The 14,942-nt window shown below is 31.6% G+C and overlaps 1 protein-coding gene across 2 annotated transcripts in view; it reads left to right on the forward strand.

Annotated features, from left to right (window-relative positions):
- The window catches only part of LOC127735564 (endothelin-converting enzyme homolog), a 57,562-nt gene that overhangs the window by 39,388 nt on the left and 3,232 nt on the right, over positions 1 to 14,942 (forward strand). For both annotated transcript variants that reach the window (XM_052245799.1, XM_052245798.1), the window contains exons 11-20: positions 789 to 907; positions 1,368 to 1,466; positions 3,706 to 3,783; positions 5,232 to 5,332; positions 9,598 to 9,708; positions 10,123 to 10,190; positions 10,678 to 10,802; positions 11,121 to 11,186; positions 13,505 to 13,600; positions 13,905 to 13,981. In XM_052245799.1, the coding sequence (XP_052101759.1) occupies positions 789 to 907; positions 1,368 to 1,466; positions 3,706 to 3,783; positions 5,232 to 5,332; positions 9,598 to 9,708; positions 10,123 to 10,190; positions 10,678 to 10,802; positions 11,121 to 11,186; positions 13,505 to 13,600; positions 13,905 to 13,981 (940 nt within the window). The remainder of the gene's footprint in view (positions 1 to 788; positions 908 to 1,367; positions 1,467 to 3,705; positions 3,784 to 5,231; positions 5,333 to 9,597; positions 9,709 to 10,122; positions 10,191 to 10,677; positions 10,803 to 11,120; positions 11,187 to 13,504; positions 13,601 to 13,904; positions 13,982 to 14,942) is intronic.

Here is a 14,942-nt window from a genome sequence, read left to right on the forward strand (position 1 = left end):
CAGTAGTAAGTAGTAAAAATATTTCCTTTAATATATCACCTATTAAAAAATAAAATATTTTTTGGGATTAAAACTAAATAGAAAATTCCAGGATGCTAATTTCGATGATCTGTCATACAGTCAGTTGTGCTCAAACATCATATAGAAAATCGAAAAGTTTCACTTTGGGTTTACTAAAGAATAGAAATATGGTCAACTCTTGATCTTCTTCCGACCGGCATTAAAACAATTGCAAAGTGGAGCGTCCGTTAAATCCGATGGCTTCTACAGAGAGAGTGCCACGCTCTCGGCAAGTTTAGAACCCTTGCGACAACTCTGAGAGAGTCCGTAGGTGGCCTGTTGCAAGGCTTAATTTCTGTACCTATCAATAATTCCTTTTTTCTCCTCTCCTAATTTCACGCCCTTCATCTCTCTCGACCCCCTATTACTGGACCTATATATTGCATTAATTGTTAATTTGTTCTCGTCCTGAACATGTGTGAAATATTTGCCACAGGATGTGAGCAAGCAACAATCAATAATCAATCAAAAGTTTCAAACACTGAATAGCAAAGCCAACCGAAATGATACCGCAAAGAACACCAAAATGACTAATTAGGTTAAATTTTACACTTTTATACCTTTTCATCAAAATAAAAACGTCACAGGTAAGAATATAAAAGTAATGTTATGCTAATACAAATGCATATAAATGAATTGCGCCAAAAAACATATACCCTCCTCAAAATTATAAACAGCCAAAAGTCAATTATGGTGCACGTGTACAGTATAGTTTCAATAATTTGCAGAATTGGAATTTGATGGCGAGTTATGGCGCCGATGCACTTTCTACACAAATAAGGCTTTTGGATTTGCTACAGCGGCAATGTACGTTAATGCAACTTCCCAGAATGACAACATCATACAGGTAAGTCAAAAAGAAAGTATTTGACAAGTTCTGAATTTGCATTGCATTATGATTTACATTACTTGTAATATATTGGTGTTTGCGACTTTGATGACGACGATGAAATCCCCCGTTATCTTTAGATACCATAAAAGTTGTCTGATCTGTAAATTTACCAATTGTTTTCTATTCCTGATTATTACATTTTTACTGAGTTTGGATTCGAATGGTGGGTGATGCCTCCATATCAGAAGACACTGACCCTGTCGACGCACCTGGTCTCGCTCCTTTTTGAGAGCACGGGATCAGAAATACTGTAATTTGAAAATATCAGATAAAACATTATAAGAAAAAGTAAATAAACAGTTAAATCTAGACCTGATAAAACAAACAAACTTAAGACTAAGTAACGCGATTACATAGAACTATTGGTTGAATATTGTCTTACATTTCTGCAATAATGTCTTTCTTTCAAATCTAGATTGAACAGCTAATTACAGATGTAAAGGAATCTTTTAAAGGATTTGTTTTAAGGAATGTGTGGTTTAGAGGAAATGTCCGAGAAAAGGCTACGCAAAAGGTAGGTAACAACTAAATTCTATAATCAATATTATTAATAATATGATAGTCCATCAATATTAATTTCTGATTTGCTGCAAATAAGTTTAATCATTATTTTGTGTTACGTTTCAATGATCCGTCAACATTTTCCATAATTTCATATTCATTTAAACTGTTGCGTTAATATATTTTATAATATTTAGAATTATAAACGTATGATACCGATTTTCGCGCGAACGGCACGTGTTTCATGGATTACCTTAACTAGGTACACTTAAGACCAAAACGATGGAAAGCCATTTGTTCTATAGCTTAAGGATGTACACCTCTAAGGAGCCAAAAATTTCTAGAATTAAACTTTTTTCTTAACCTGATTTTTGGGTTTATATGACTGTAGAAAAATAATTGGTGAAGAAAAATTCATATGGTGGTGCACTTCTTTTTTTGCTACAGCCATTTGAAAGTACCCAATTTTGATGATTTTCCCAGTTTTCATCAATTTTTACCCATTTTTGGGCTATTATCATGAAAAAAATCACAGTTTCACAATTAAACTTTTTTTCATACTTTCACTCAAGATGAAGTGGATCAATCTGAATAAATTTAACTTAAAAAAACTATAGGTAGGTGATAATATAAGAAAGTTTTATAAAATTTTGTTGCTTTTTCGTGTCAAATTTACCATGTTGTCAATTTTGAAATTTGAGATTTTTCTTTTTTTTTAGAACAAAAAGCATATTATTTCAACTTTTTTGTTATAAATGATTGAAAAAATACATATCTAAGAAATTTGAAAAGAAAAAAGTTGATATGGGATGTACATGTATCTGGTAAAATAATTTCTTGTACTCCTCGACCATTTTCTGAACATTTTGGCTAATGAGACTGACTTGATTGGTTATAAAATTTGAAAATTTTATTACTCAAAATGTGTATTGTAAATACACAATTTTTTCACAGAGTTAAGTTTGATTATAATATTTTTTAAATTCATTGATATTTTCCACTTGTATCACATGTTTTGGAAATAATTCCAGAACGAGATTTCAACGAGCCTGAAACGTCAGAAGAATACATCCTTAAGCATCCAAAGGGCTTAAACAGAACGTCCGAAACCGTCTAAGGTCAACACAATTGAAGTGCATTGCATTATTGCAGTACAAACGCATATTTTTGTTTCTTATACATAGTTTCTAGACAGTATATCCTTCTAATCAGTAATGTCGATTTTTGAACACATACAATTATTGTCTTATATAATCATTATTTGTCATCGTTCATTCTTTATTGTGAACTAAATAACTATTTATGACAAATTTAAAATTTTCAGCAGCAGCATCTAAATTAAAAATTGATAACAAAAGAATCTCATTATTAAAAGAAATGGATTGGAGTTGTAGTGTACAACGTTTAACGAGAATAATGTTCATGACTAAGCATGACAATCAGATATGAAACTTTCGATGATTACATGAAATATATTGAATAAATATTAATAAATAAGCTAATCTATAATTCTCGGATAGGATCTTTATGCCAATTTGTGTGTCTTGGGATCTTTTGCTCATGATGGTAACAGCAGTGTTTATAAGTAACATCAACATTGTTATGATAAATATTACATAAGTAGTCATATTTTTATTATTTGTTTCCTGTAGCTTATTCATTTATCAGGTTTATTTATATTTTTTTACATTTAATATTTATGAATTCAGACAATTATAACAGTCATAGAGTAATAAAATCGACATTGTCTGAATAGAGAAGACGTAAAAAGTAACTTAACTTGGTTTTTATTGTTATATGGTGTTAATTGTACTTATACTAACTCTTCCATGTATATATTAGTTTTGACAGTACATTTGATAGTAAAAATATATTTGCTTCCATTAAAAGGCTAGTTAATTCTAAGGAAGAAATGGGGTTGCCTTTGGAAGCTTATATTATTTGCATAATGATTTATAAAAAAGAAAACAAGGGTTACTAATAATATCACACAGTACAACACATCACACTAACTTAAATACCAGACTCCTTCGAAAAGATGAACATATAAACAACAATTGACAACTCATGGTCCAGTTAACCTGGTTTGCTAAAGGTACAAAATAAGGTGGAGAAAAACCAGAGTTACAGTTTATAGTTTAACACAGCAGCACAGGAAAACATTCATTTGGTTATTTTATGATTTAAACATTTTGTGTTGTTTAATCCAAGATGACCCAAAGTGTCTTACACATTCTTGGTTTATTTTACAGATTGACGAAATGTTGGACAAAATAAGCTATCCAACGTATATAATGAAACAAAGTTTTCTTGATCAGTTCTATAAATTTGTGAGTATTTAATGTGATGTATTAGTACTTTTTTGGCAGGCACTTTCTGTGACGTATTTTTATACCTTGTGAAGATTCGAATTCAGGTAGTGGACCATATAGGACACACTCTATGTTTGGTTTTATGCAGTAATATACTAATATATATGAAAACATAGAATTGGTGTCAACATGAATCACGCCCCCTTCTCCTTTCATTTTGAGCAGTGAAATCTTCAAACGAATTTTTATGGTGAACTGCAATCTTTCATTTATATGATCAATAATCATATGATACTTAACATTAGACATGTTAAATGTTTGTGACAAATTACATATTCAACACAAAACGAACATGAACAATCATATTAATACACAGAAATGTAGGAAAAACATGATTTATTTTTGCTGCCTTTGTCCTCAGTTTTAATGACGTCTTCAAAAAGATTTCATTTGATGAGATTGTTCATTGTTCATTAGTTTTTTTCTGTTTCCGAACATAAAAAGAGAGCAAAAGGATACGATGAAATCATCAAAACAATGTTTTTAGATTGTTCTTATTTGGAATATCTATAATCAACTATAAAGAGATAAACATCCTTCCGCTTATTTGGACTTCAACATGCGGGTTGACACGAGAGGTTCGATGAACATAACACATCAATTGGAATGTCGCTGGTACAAAACCAACCACTAAGTCTGTAAAAGTGAAACCTTCTCTGTCTTCATAACCATGAAATTCTTGATATAATCTGTGCACGGAAGATGTGTTGAATTTTTGTTTAAGATATTTCGTTTTTGAATAATCATTGATTTATCTGTGTGACGTATTTCTCTATTGAAGAGCTTGTGTCAATTATATTCACTAAATTTGATTTACCTGTGTGGCGTATTTCTCTATTGAAGAGCTTGTGTCTAGTATCTTCACTAAATTGAACGACTACTGTCAAAAGAGAGGCGAAGGATACCAAAGGGACATTCAAATTAGACCACGCAGTTTAGGCCGCTTAAACTTTGCACTGCTATCAACAATACCGTTTTATAATATTCTGTGGTTGTTATCAGTTGTATGGGGAACTCAATAAGATGAGAACTTATCAAATAATTGAAGACGTTTTCACTTTTACACTTCCCATTCCACTATCAGATTAATTTGACTTATTTATGGTAAAGGCTTCCAATGTGGACAAAGTGACTGGCTCTGTTATCGGAGCAGGAATGTTTGATATGTCATTCAGTTTAAATAAGTGTTTCTAATTCCCAAGATTTACTGTTAGTGTCGATGTTTGTTGATATGTATGAATCCGTTGTTTGATCGTTATATGTTGTTTGTGTCTTCTTTTATGTGAGTTTGAGAGTTTATTCCTAATTCCGCAGCTTATTGTGGCTTAAATGGGTTACAATATTGTATTTGAAATTTGCATCTGAATTTATAACCATTCGAACATTTTTATGATATTTTTTTGAAGTTCGAAGTTAAAAACTATTGGTTTGAAAATCTGAAGAGCTGGAAGGAGTTTGAAGTAACTACAATGTTTAGCGAACTGGGTAAAAAGACTGACAGAAAACGGTAGGTGGCAGTATAGTTGGATTAGTTATGCACATAGGAATGAAAAACATATCATAATTTCATTGCGTATTTATTAATGGCAATAACATAGAATTCGAAATAATATTAAGTTTTCAATTAATTTCAAACAAATGATTACATTTATATGAATTACATGTTAAACAACATAGTCATGATTCTACCATGTTGATATAATAATCAATTTGTAACATACTTGTTTTACCGGTGACTCTCGTGATGATGAAATGTATACATAAATTACTCTCCCAAACACAAAGGGAAAATACCAACGAGTGGGCTAATGAAAACCGATAAGTCGATAAAAATTTAGACAACACTATTGTCAAAAAGAGAAAAAAAAAACACGACGAAACGACAAACAAGTCCACCAAAAAACCTACACAAGAAAAAAATGGTTGAGAAACACGAAACCTGCCAAAAACCCGGGGTTGAACTCCAGAAGTGTAAACAGATCCTTAACGACCTGGCATCCTTCACCCACTCGAGAAGATCATCTTCTTTTTAACCTTTTGTCCATTATCTGAAATAATCCTCGACTGAGAACATAAACAAAAATAAAACATGTTTCTAGATTTAGGCTTATGGGACAAATGTATTTTGGCCTTTTGGCGTAGTTGACAATATAAACATGTTCAACATTTGCAAATATGAAGAAGGATCTTAGATAGCGGCAAAACTTGGACTTTGACGTGTCGTCGTCAATTTTGATATTTTAATCTAAATAAATGTGGTTTAGGTATTAGAGGTCATTTGAACTGAGTAGTCTTTAAAGTAAGGAGGTAATTTAGACTTTATTTATTTATGATGATTGATTGTTATATTATTTATTGTTTCCGTTACGTCCAAAGGCAAATGTTCTGTCAATATTCAGGACGCTTAAAAATTAAGTTAGTACAAAAAGTAGGATCGACCGGGATAACGAGCGAGTAATTTGGACTGCAACAGGTAAATGAGGGTATGTTCGATAGAGACAGAAATTTTACCTTGTAACAGGCAACTTGCGGACCCTTCAGATAGTTGCTACAAGGGTTTTTATGAACATGAAGAAAGCTTGGCACTCTTTTTACTCCACGAATTGGATTTAACGTCCCCATTCTGACTGTACATTGCTGTGTAATTACTTGTACATCCCATAAAGTCAAACAGACTCCCCATTTCGGGAATGGTTTTAATGTTGATGGAAAGAAGATCAGGGGATGACCATATTTCTTTACCATAGTTAACCATTAGAATGTATTTATAATGAAAGATAAATCAATGGCATCAAATTCTTTCTTAGAAAGTTTAAGAAAAGATTGTTTGTGTTGGGCAATATCGAAGGTGATAGATATTAGTTTTATTTTGTTTGAAACAGGCATTAATAACAGTTTGTATTCACGATACCAAAAGTCGAAAAAGCCATAAGCAAATGTTAACTTTGCACACAGGTGTTCCAAACTTAACTTTAGTACAATTTCATAAGAAATAACATGAAAATATACAGTTAAGATGCATCCGTTACATCATTCGACTTTTAAATAAATGCTAATGGGTTCCTCTTGGACGAACAGTCTTCTAACAGCAGTCCAATTGAAATAATATATTTCAGTGGGCACGGCACATGAGTTTTATGAAATAGTCAAAGAATAGCAAAGATCCCTTGCCTTCTTGTACTGCCATCATCTGTTAATTCATATCAAAATATCATTTCTAATGATATCATACTCTGAGTAAAACGTTATAATTCGCCATTACATTTCTAATCTTTGGTCGGATTGCGCTATTTTCAAATAATCCTTCGTAGTTACGATCATATTCTATAATCATTTCTCATCTTTGGTCGGGTTGCGCTATTTTCAAATAATTCTTCGTAGTTACGATCGTGTTCTATAAATATTTCTCGTCTTTGGTCGGATTGAGCTAATTTCAAATATTCCTTCATAGTTCACGTCCTATAATTTTAGCAGAGTGTGTTTGTCTGACATTTTTTTAAATGTCTCTAACGTCATATTTATGTCTCGCTGGTTGGGTTGATTTTTGGGATGGAGTATGTTCCTCAGTCTATGATAAATGTTTCCAACCACTTAGTCGATGCCATTACTGCATGGTGGAAGTTATCACGGGTGTATCAAAATACCTGTAGTCAGCATAACTGTACTGGCATGCAATATCATTGATACGTTCATTTTCTATAATTAAATTTACTGTTTGTAATAAGTTTAAATCACTGAAGTTTTTCTACCACCCAGGAATAAATGGCTTAAGACAGTTTGTAATACTCGGTTTTCAATGCTCTTCAAATTCGTTATCAATTTGACCTTTTACTTGCTTTAATTATAACTCCACTGATAGTTCTTATGCAGATGAAACATGCGTCGTCCTAGAAACTAAATTATCAGCCTGGTACCTTTGATATTGTTTTTAGACTGTATATCAGTCGTGATGAATTTATTACATACATTTATATGGCGTGATGGCATATGCAATTTATCCTTGTCAGCTTTCAGGCTCCATGGTGCATATTACATTTACGGGTTTTGTTTTGTGTCAGTGACTATATATAATTACATGAGCAATTAACAAATTTCAATCAGCCAGTTAAAAACTCTTAGTTTGAAAGTTTATTGCAATTTAAAAACAAAAATCAAAAATTTAACCATTTCTATCACTAAATTTTTTATATATGCATGATAAACCTTACTAAATCTTATAGTTGATCTCTCATATTTTCACGGGTTGTTTGCTGTTCTCTGGCTATAACCTCGCCTGATGGGTGATGCATTCATAACAGGAGATGCTTAAACTGTCAGTGCAACCGGTCTCGCTTATGTTGGAATTCATCAGAATTACAAGTTTTATTATTTTTGGTGAATTTTGTCCGTGATTTGTGTAATTATTCAAAATGGATTCGCAAGATTTTGCCATTTAAACTACTGTTGATTCGCATGTTATCTGATTTTGCTTGATATACATTTCAACGATTTATTCATCCCGTTTTGATATCTTTTAAAGTTCATTACTAAAGTAATTGAAATTCAAGCTGCCAAATGTATGGACCAGGATAAATAAAATAGGTATCAATGAATTATTTATTCCGTATTTATTAAGTCTCAATGATTAATTAATAAAACGTAAAGTGTGTTTTTATTTTCTATTATCATAGCAGTATCTATTGAAACTAATTCAATAGCAATATTTTTGAGCCTCACAAATAATTTTAAGACAAATTTATTTCAATTAAATATTTCCTTTGTTGTTTTAAGTTGTACTTTTAAATTTGTTACAAATATTCTGCAAGTTTTGACTTTTATCATGCAAATAAAGATAGAGAAAATATGTAAGGGCAAAACTGTTCAAAATGTTGGGATGTATCTGCTGTCCATTTACATGAAGACTGTCAGACGACGTTAGGAGTTATTGCCAAATGATGGTTTACAATTTTTTTTATCTTATAAACTATAAAAGATATGATAGAAATTTTAAATAGCAAACACAATCAAATGGCCGAAATTGTCAGTCGACTCCTTATTGGAGTTAATGCCCTTTCATGACGATTTCCACCAGTTCGTTACGTTTTTGCCTATTTTCTTGAAATTTATAATAGATAGATAGAAACTTTCTGTTGTAAAAGTTATCAGCAAGTCAAAATCTACTAATATGTCAAAATAACCGAATTCGTCCATTGACTTCTTATAGAAGTTATTGCCATTACAAGACGATTTTTACATAATTGTTTTTGTGTTATTGCCTATTACTTAAAATCTACAATAGATTGAGAGAAGCTTTAAATGCAAAAAAATATTCACAAAACGACCAGATCTACAAATTATAAACAACAATGCAGTATCGACCAAGTCGTAGTGAAACAAATGGGTCATATCACTTTTTGTGCCTACGATACATGATTTTGAAATACCTCATCAGCTACAATTGAGGCAAAAATTCAACAAATGAATATAACACTTTATAAATTGGTACGTCCGAAGTTTTCTGGAGTTACCTCCGTCAAGAACGCTAAAATCGGGGACAAATAGAAAATCAAGGGTATATAAAGAAAAAATCTACCTGTGGGATATGTAACCCCAATTTAGTTTAACTACAATATACATTGTATACGTCTGGAATTAGTCAGTCAATATGTATCAACTGAATCATGCCAGCACATAAGCACTAGATACAAGATTATCGAGTTAACAGCACATAAGCACTAGATACAAGATTATCGAGTTAACACTTTTCATCTTCAATGTATTTCTATATTTTAGATGGATCAGACCACCTTTTAGAGTTGAATCCGATTACGACCCAGTAAGGAATAATCTAAACTTTCCAACAGCAATGTTGCACCTTCCTTTTTATACAGCTGATGGGCCAATGTAAGTACTGAACAATGTTTAAAATAAAATGAAGAATACTGATGTCTTTGCGTGTTTCTATACATTTATTTACCTTTGTAGTTTCACTTAGTTACACTTAATATAAACATTGAAATGAATAGTATATATATGAAATATATACGTAGTATATGTAAATATTTCGTCACTTACCCAGTCTTCAGTCAGTGACATGCTTCATATTTTAATGTACTGTATAATGGTTCGCCTTCTAAAGAAAGGTAAGGTGGACCTCCTTAACATAAATAGACGAGCGGGAAATACATTTTATTACTAACTTTTTCATTCCTAATGTCTTTGTATTCTTATTTTTCTGTTAAAATAAATGAGTATATCAAAAAAGGTACACACAAACGTTAGCTCAGATAAATAAATATAAAACATTTCAATTTGTAGAACGTTCAATTATGGTACTTTGGCTGCTATTGTGGGACATGAAATAACTCATGCATTTGATATTCTTGGTAAGTAAAAGTAAAATGAAATTAACTTTGCATATAGTTTATGAAAGGTTTTTTTTCCATAATGATGTATGCACTTGCACTAATCATTCCAAATTTGTTTTTCCATTATCAGTGCTTTTTTTTTCTAAAAACAAAATACAAGATACTTAAGCTGACACATTAACTATTTAATCGACAATGCATAAACTGTTATGCTCCATTCTTCAAAATGTACTGGACGGAAATAACTTCTATTTCCTTATCCTTATTATTATATGCACCCTACCGACAGAGTCAAAAGGGACCACTACTTGGAACAAGTGGCTTAAGAATTCTCTCAAAACATATGTTGATAACTTAATTCATGTTTACCATCATATCAGTAGAAATGAATATGTAGAGAGAGCATACATTTTAGATGACATAGTTTGTATTGAATATATAGAAAAGATCAGAATATTAGAGTATCTAATATCTATTGAATTTTTTTTTTTAATTTTTAAAACAGGCAGACAGTATAACGCTAAAGGTAAACTGGAAAACTGGTGGGATCCACTTACTGTGAGCTCATTTAATCAGACTGTTAAATGTATGAAAGACCAATATGATAACTATATAATTGATGGACAAAAAGTAAGTAGAATAATTATGTTTGGCACTGCCTATATAAATTCTTTTTTATAACAACTATTCTGCAATTAAAAGACCATGATATTGTATTGTATATATATCGGAACCGAATTATAAACATGTGAAGTGACATTACTTCAAGGGTATTCATTTTTACAGTTGCATAGATGTATATCAGTATTTCTGTAACATCACAGATGACTAATTGTATAATGCAAAAACCCTTGATAAGATGCCTTAATTACTTGCCATTCAAAGCAACACTTATATCTTTTACAAATGTTGTACTCGTAGATAGTATTATTTGTTATATAATTTTAGGTAAACGGTTATAAAACATTAGATGAAAATATTGCAGACAATGGTGGATTGAGAGCTGCATTTTTTGTAAGTATATACTAACAGCAGTTTGTTTTTGTTCAGTAAAAGCGAAAGATGGTAATCAATTGAGTGATACTATAGGTTACTATGATGTCATGGATATGAATCAAAAGGGGAGTGGGGGAAGGAGAATGTATGATTAGGCCACTTTTTTGGCCCTCTGAATTCGAAATATAAATATTATAAAACAGCCAAATAACATTCTTGAAATGTTTACAAGGTATTAGACTATCAATCAGAAATATTTTTATTATGTCTTACATTATGCATCAGTGCATCATACTCCTTGCATTTAGTGCAAAACTGCAAAAAAAAAATGCTAAAAAGCCCCTTTTTGAGATTTTGTTAATAATATTAAGATATGAACAAATGCTGTACCCAAAAGATATTTTGCTACAACATATGTTTTACATAGGTGCGAGTTCTGGGTAAAGCTGTTGCTCATATATATTTTGAACGAAAACTTCGTGTAAAATGGCCGTTTAAGGTCAAATATGTCAACTTCACATGTTTGTGACGTCATATCAACATTAAATGTGAATTTCTGCAATAAAAGAGGGACGAAAGATACCAGAGGGACAGTCGAACTCATAGATCGAAAACAAACTGACAACGCCATGGCCAAAAATAAAAAGACAAACAGACAAATAATAGTACAGATGACACAACATAGAAAAACCAAAGACTAAGCAACACGAACCCCACCAAAACTGGGGGTGATCTCAGGTGCTCCGGAAGGGTAAGCAGATCCTGCTCCACATGTGGCACCCGTCGTGTTGCTTATGTTATTACAAATCCGGTAAATAGTCTAATTCGGTAAGTCACATTCGTGAAAAGGGAGGGTATTGTAGTTACGACAAAAGGAACATATCCGATATCATCTGTGAAACGGTTATTCCATAACGGTCAACCAACTCGTGATGGCGTCCGTAAAATTTACGAAGGGATCACTTCAACTTCCCCATTTTGAACTCTTGGTTTAATAGCTTCCTTGTGAGCAGCAATCCTCTATCAAGGAAATCATGATAGGAAACACAAGCCCGGGAATATCGTATCAATTGGGAGATATATACTCCGTATGCAGGCGCTGCTGGTATGTTGCTACATAGAAATGGAAAGTTCACAATTGGGAAGCTGAAATCATCTCTTTTGTAATAAAGTGTACAGACTATATGATCTGGTTCTTTAATCATTAACATTAACATAATTTTGAAAGGCTTGTATAGTTTTACTAGTTTTTTTTCAATTCCAGGGGCAAAATAATGGCTCATCATAGCTCCTCTTTTTGTAATGAAATTCTCAGGATTGTGGTTTCATACGACACCTGCTTTTGGTGACGACAAATAGTCGTTTATATGTCATCGATTGAAGTCCTAGCGTTGCCTTTAAGGCCTGGGTTGTTTTTAGTTTATATCTTTTTGTTTGAACTGGGAGAACATTTTTTGTCCTGGCATTTATTAAGCATAATATAGTTGTTTAATTTTAGCACTAACTCGTATTTACTCTGAACATACGCCATACGCCTGAAAAATGTCGAAATTCGTTTGTTTTTATTGTGATTAGGATTATAACACAATGATGACTAATATAACCCAATTATTGACATTTTTACCTATTATGTATGTTTGTTTTGCTCACTCATTGTTGTCAATATAATGGAATTCTATGTGACTGTCATACAAGGGAGAGGTTTAGCTAGCTATAAAACCAGGTTTAATCCACCATTTTCTATATAAGGAAATGTCTGTACCAAGTCAGGAATATGACATTTGTTTTCCATTCGTTTGATGTGTTGGAGCTTTTGATGTTGCCATTTGGTAAAGCACTTTCCGTTTTAAATTTTCCTTGGAGTTAGGTATTTTTGTTATTCTACTTTTTGTTAAGTATGAACCAGATATATATGGTAACGGTTTACAAGATTAAAACAATCGAAGATTATTTCATGGATATATAATATTTCCTTGATTATATTGAAGGATTATTGATTGATTGATAAATTGACATGTTGTCCATCCAGAGCAAAATACCACGTGCACATTTAATGTTTTTTTAATCATTTGCTACTGTGATATGACGATAAACTGCTAATTGTACTATATTTAAAAGCTGATTCGGACTTAATAATAAATTTCAGATTAAACTTGATCCGTTAAACCTCGACTTACACAAACGTCGAATCCACACTCACGTGAGAGCATTGAGACAGATATATATAAATAGAGAGAAGGGAACAATTTAAAAATTCTAGCTAAACTAAATATTACTTTCGGATTGTTGAAGGCTTTTTACTGTTAAAAGTTGTTTATCTAAAATATATATTATAGGCGTATCAACTGTGGGAACGAAAGGGTGAATCAAAGAAAATTCTTCCTGGTGTTGACTTAAGTAATCGACAGCTATTTTTTACAAGTTATGCACAGGTATGTACATGTTAAAATATTGAGTTTACGAATAATCTCAACTGAACAGCAGTGGAAAATATTATTTATTCAAGTGCAGCGAAGCGTTTGGGACCTCAATATTCAATAGTTTTGAATCTAAAATTGCTAATTTGTTGTATTCTATGTTTTGTTTTTGTCTTTACTTATTTTATCTTGATAAAACTTATCACTATAGTATGTCTATCAAATATTCATGTATTTATTTTTATTTTTTATTGTGTATTATCCATTAATGAAAGATGATATATATGGACCTAATTAATTAAACATATTTCAACTTCAGATGTTCTGTTCAAAGTGGAAACCTGAAGGTTTACAAAAACATTTAATTGATGATAGACATAATCCTGGTCCAATTAGGTAAGTATAGTAACCAGTCATTCATGAAGAGAAATTGAAAGAAAAAACACTCTTCCAAATGACCGTGTTTATTCATTTGTTGAGAATGAAAAAGTAATATTTTATATTTTTTGTGCGTTAAAAGCGCCTCTCTGAATTCACCCCGTTCAGGAACGCTCGAACTCAAAACTTTTAAATCCAAGTATGTATAATACTGGAGTACGTGAAGATTAGAAATTCATCCCAGGTAACTTTGCCCGAAAGATTAGGAACCTTAATTTCTTGATAATTTCATAATTAATAAACCAAGTTTTCTAATTTTGAACCTTAATTTGAAACTAAGTACAACTACTCATTTTTATATAAACTTTTCTAAAATCATTACATAACTAGAGTTTTCACAAATACTTCACCGTTGCCGGACATGGAAAATATCAGGTTAAAGTTTCAACGGTTTTTTTATTAATTCCCCATACACTACATGCAAGATGTTTTGCCGAAACACCTGGATTAGCCAAGTTCCTACACCAAAGTTTGGAATATGTCAATCAACCATATACCAGTTTTTTTCACCAATCTTTTAAAAAGTATTAGAGATTTGTAACACGAAATTGGCTAGTATATCGATATTTGAGTATTATATTTTTGGCTTAATGCATTTGTTATTTCCGATCCTTAGATATTTTTGTTCTATTTTGAACAAGGTCCTATTTTACAACCTCTAACTTCATCATTTGTACATTAATGTTTCTTAAATAACTTTTAAACCCCAATTATCACCCTTTTTTATCTAACATGTACAATTATGTCAGCATTTTATGCATACGAGTTTCTGGAATAACTTTCTGAGCCATATCATAACTCTTATCTATCATGCACAATTATATTTCCCTTTTTAACTGCCATATAATCTATAGTCTTTTACATAATCATGTTATATCGGATCTTCATCAAAATTTCAATATTGATTTTAATAATAAAT

Source organism: Mytilus californianus, unplaced genomic scaffold, assembly GCF_021869535.1.
Source record: "Mytilus californianus isolate M0D057914Y unplaced genomic scaffold, xbMytCali1.0.p SCAF_3, whole genome shotgun sequence".
NCBI lineage: Eukaryota > Metazoa > Mollusca > Bivalvia > Mytilida > Mytilidae > Mytilus > Mytilus californianus.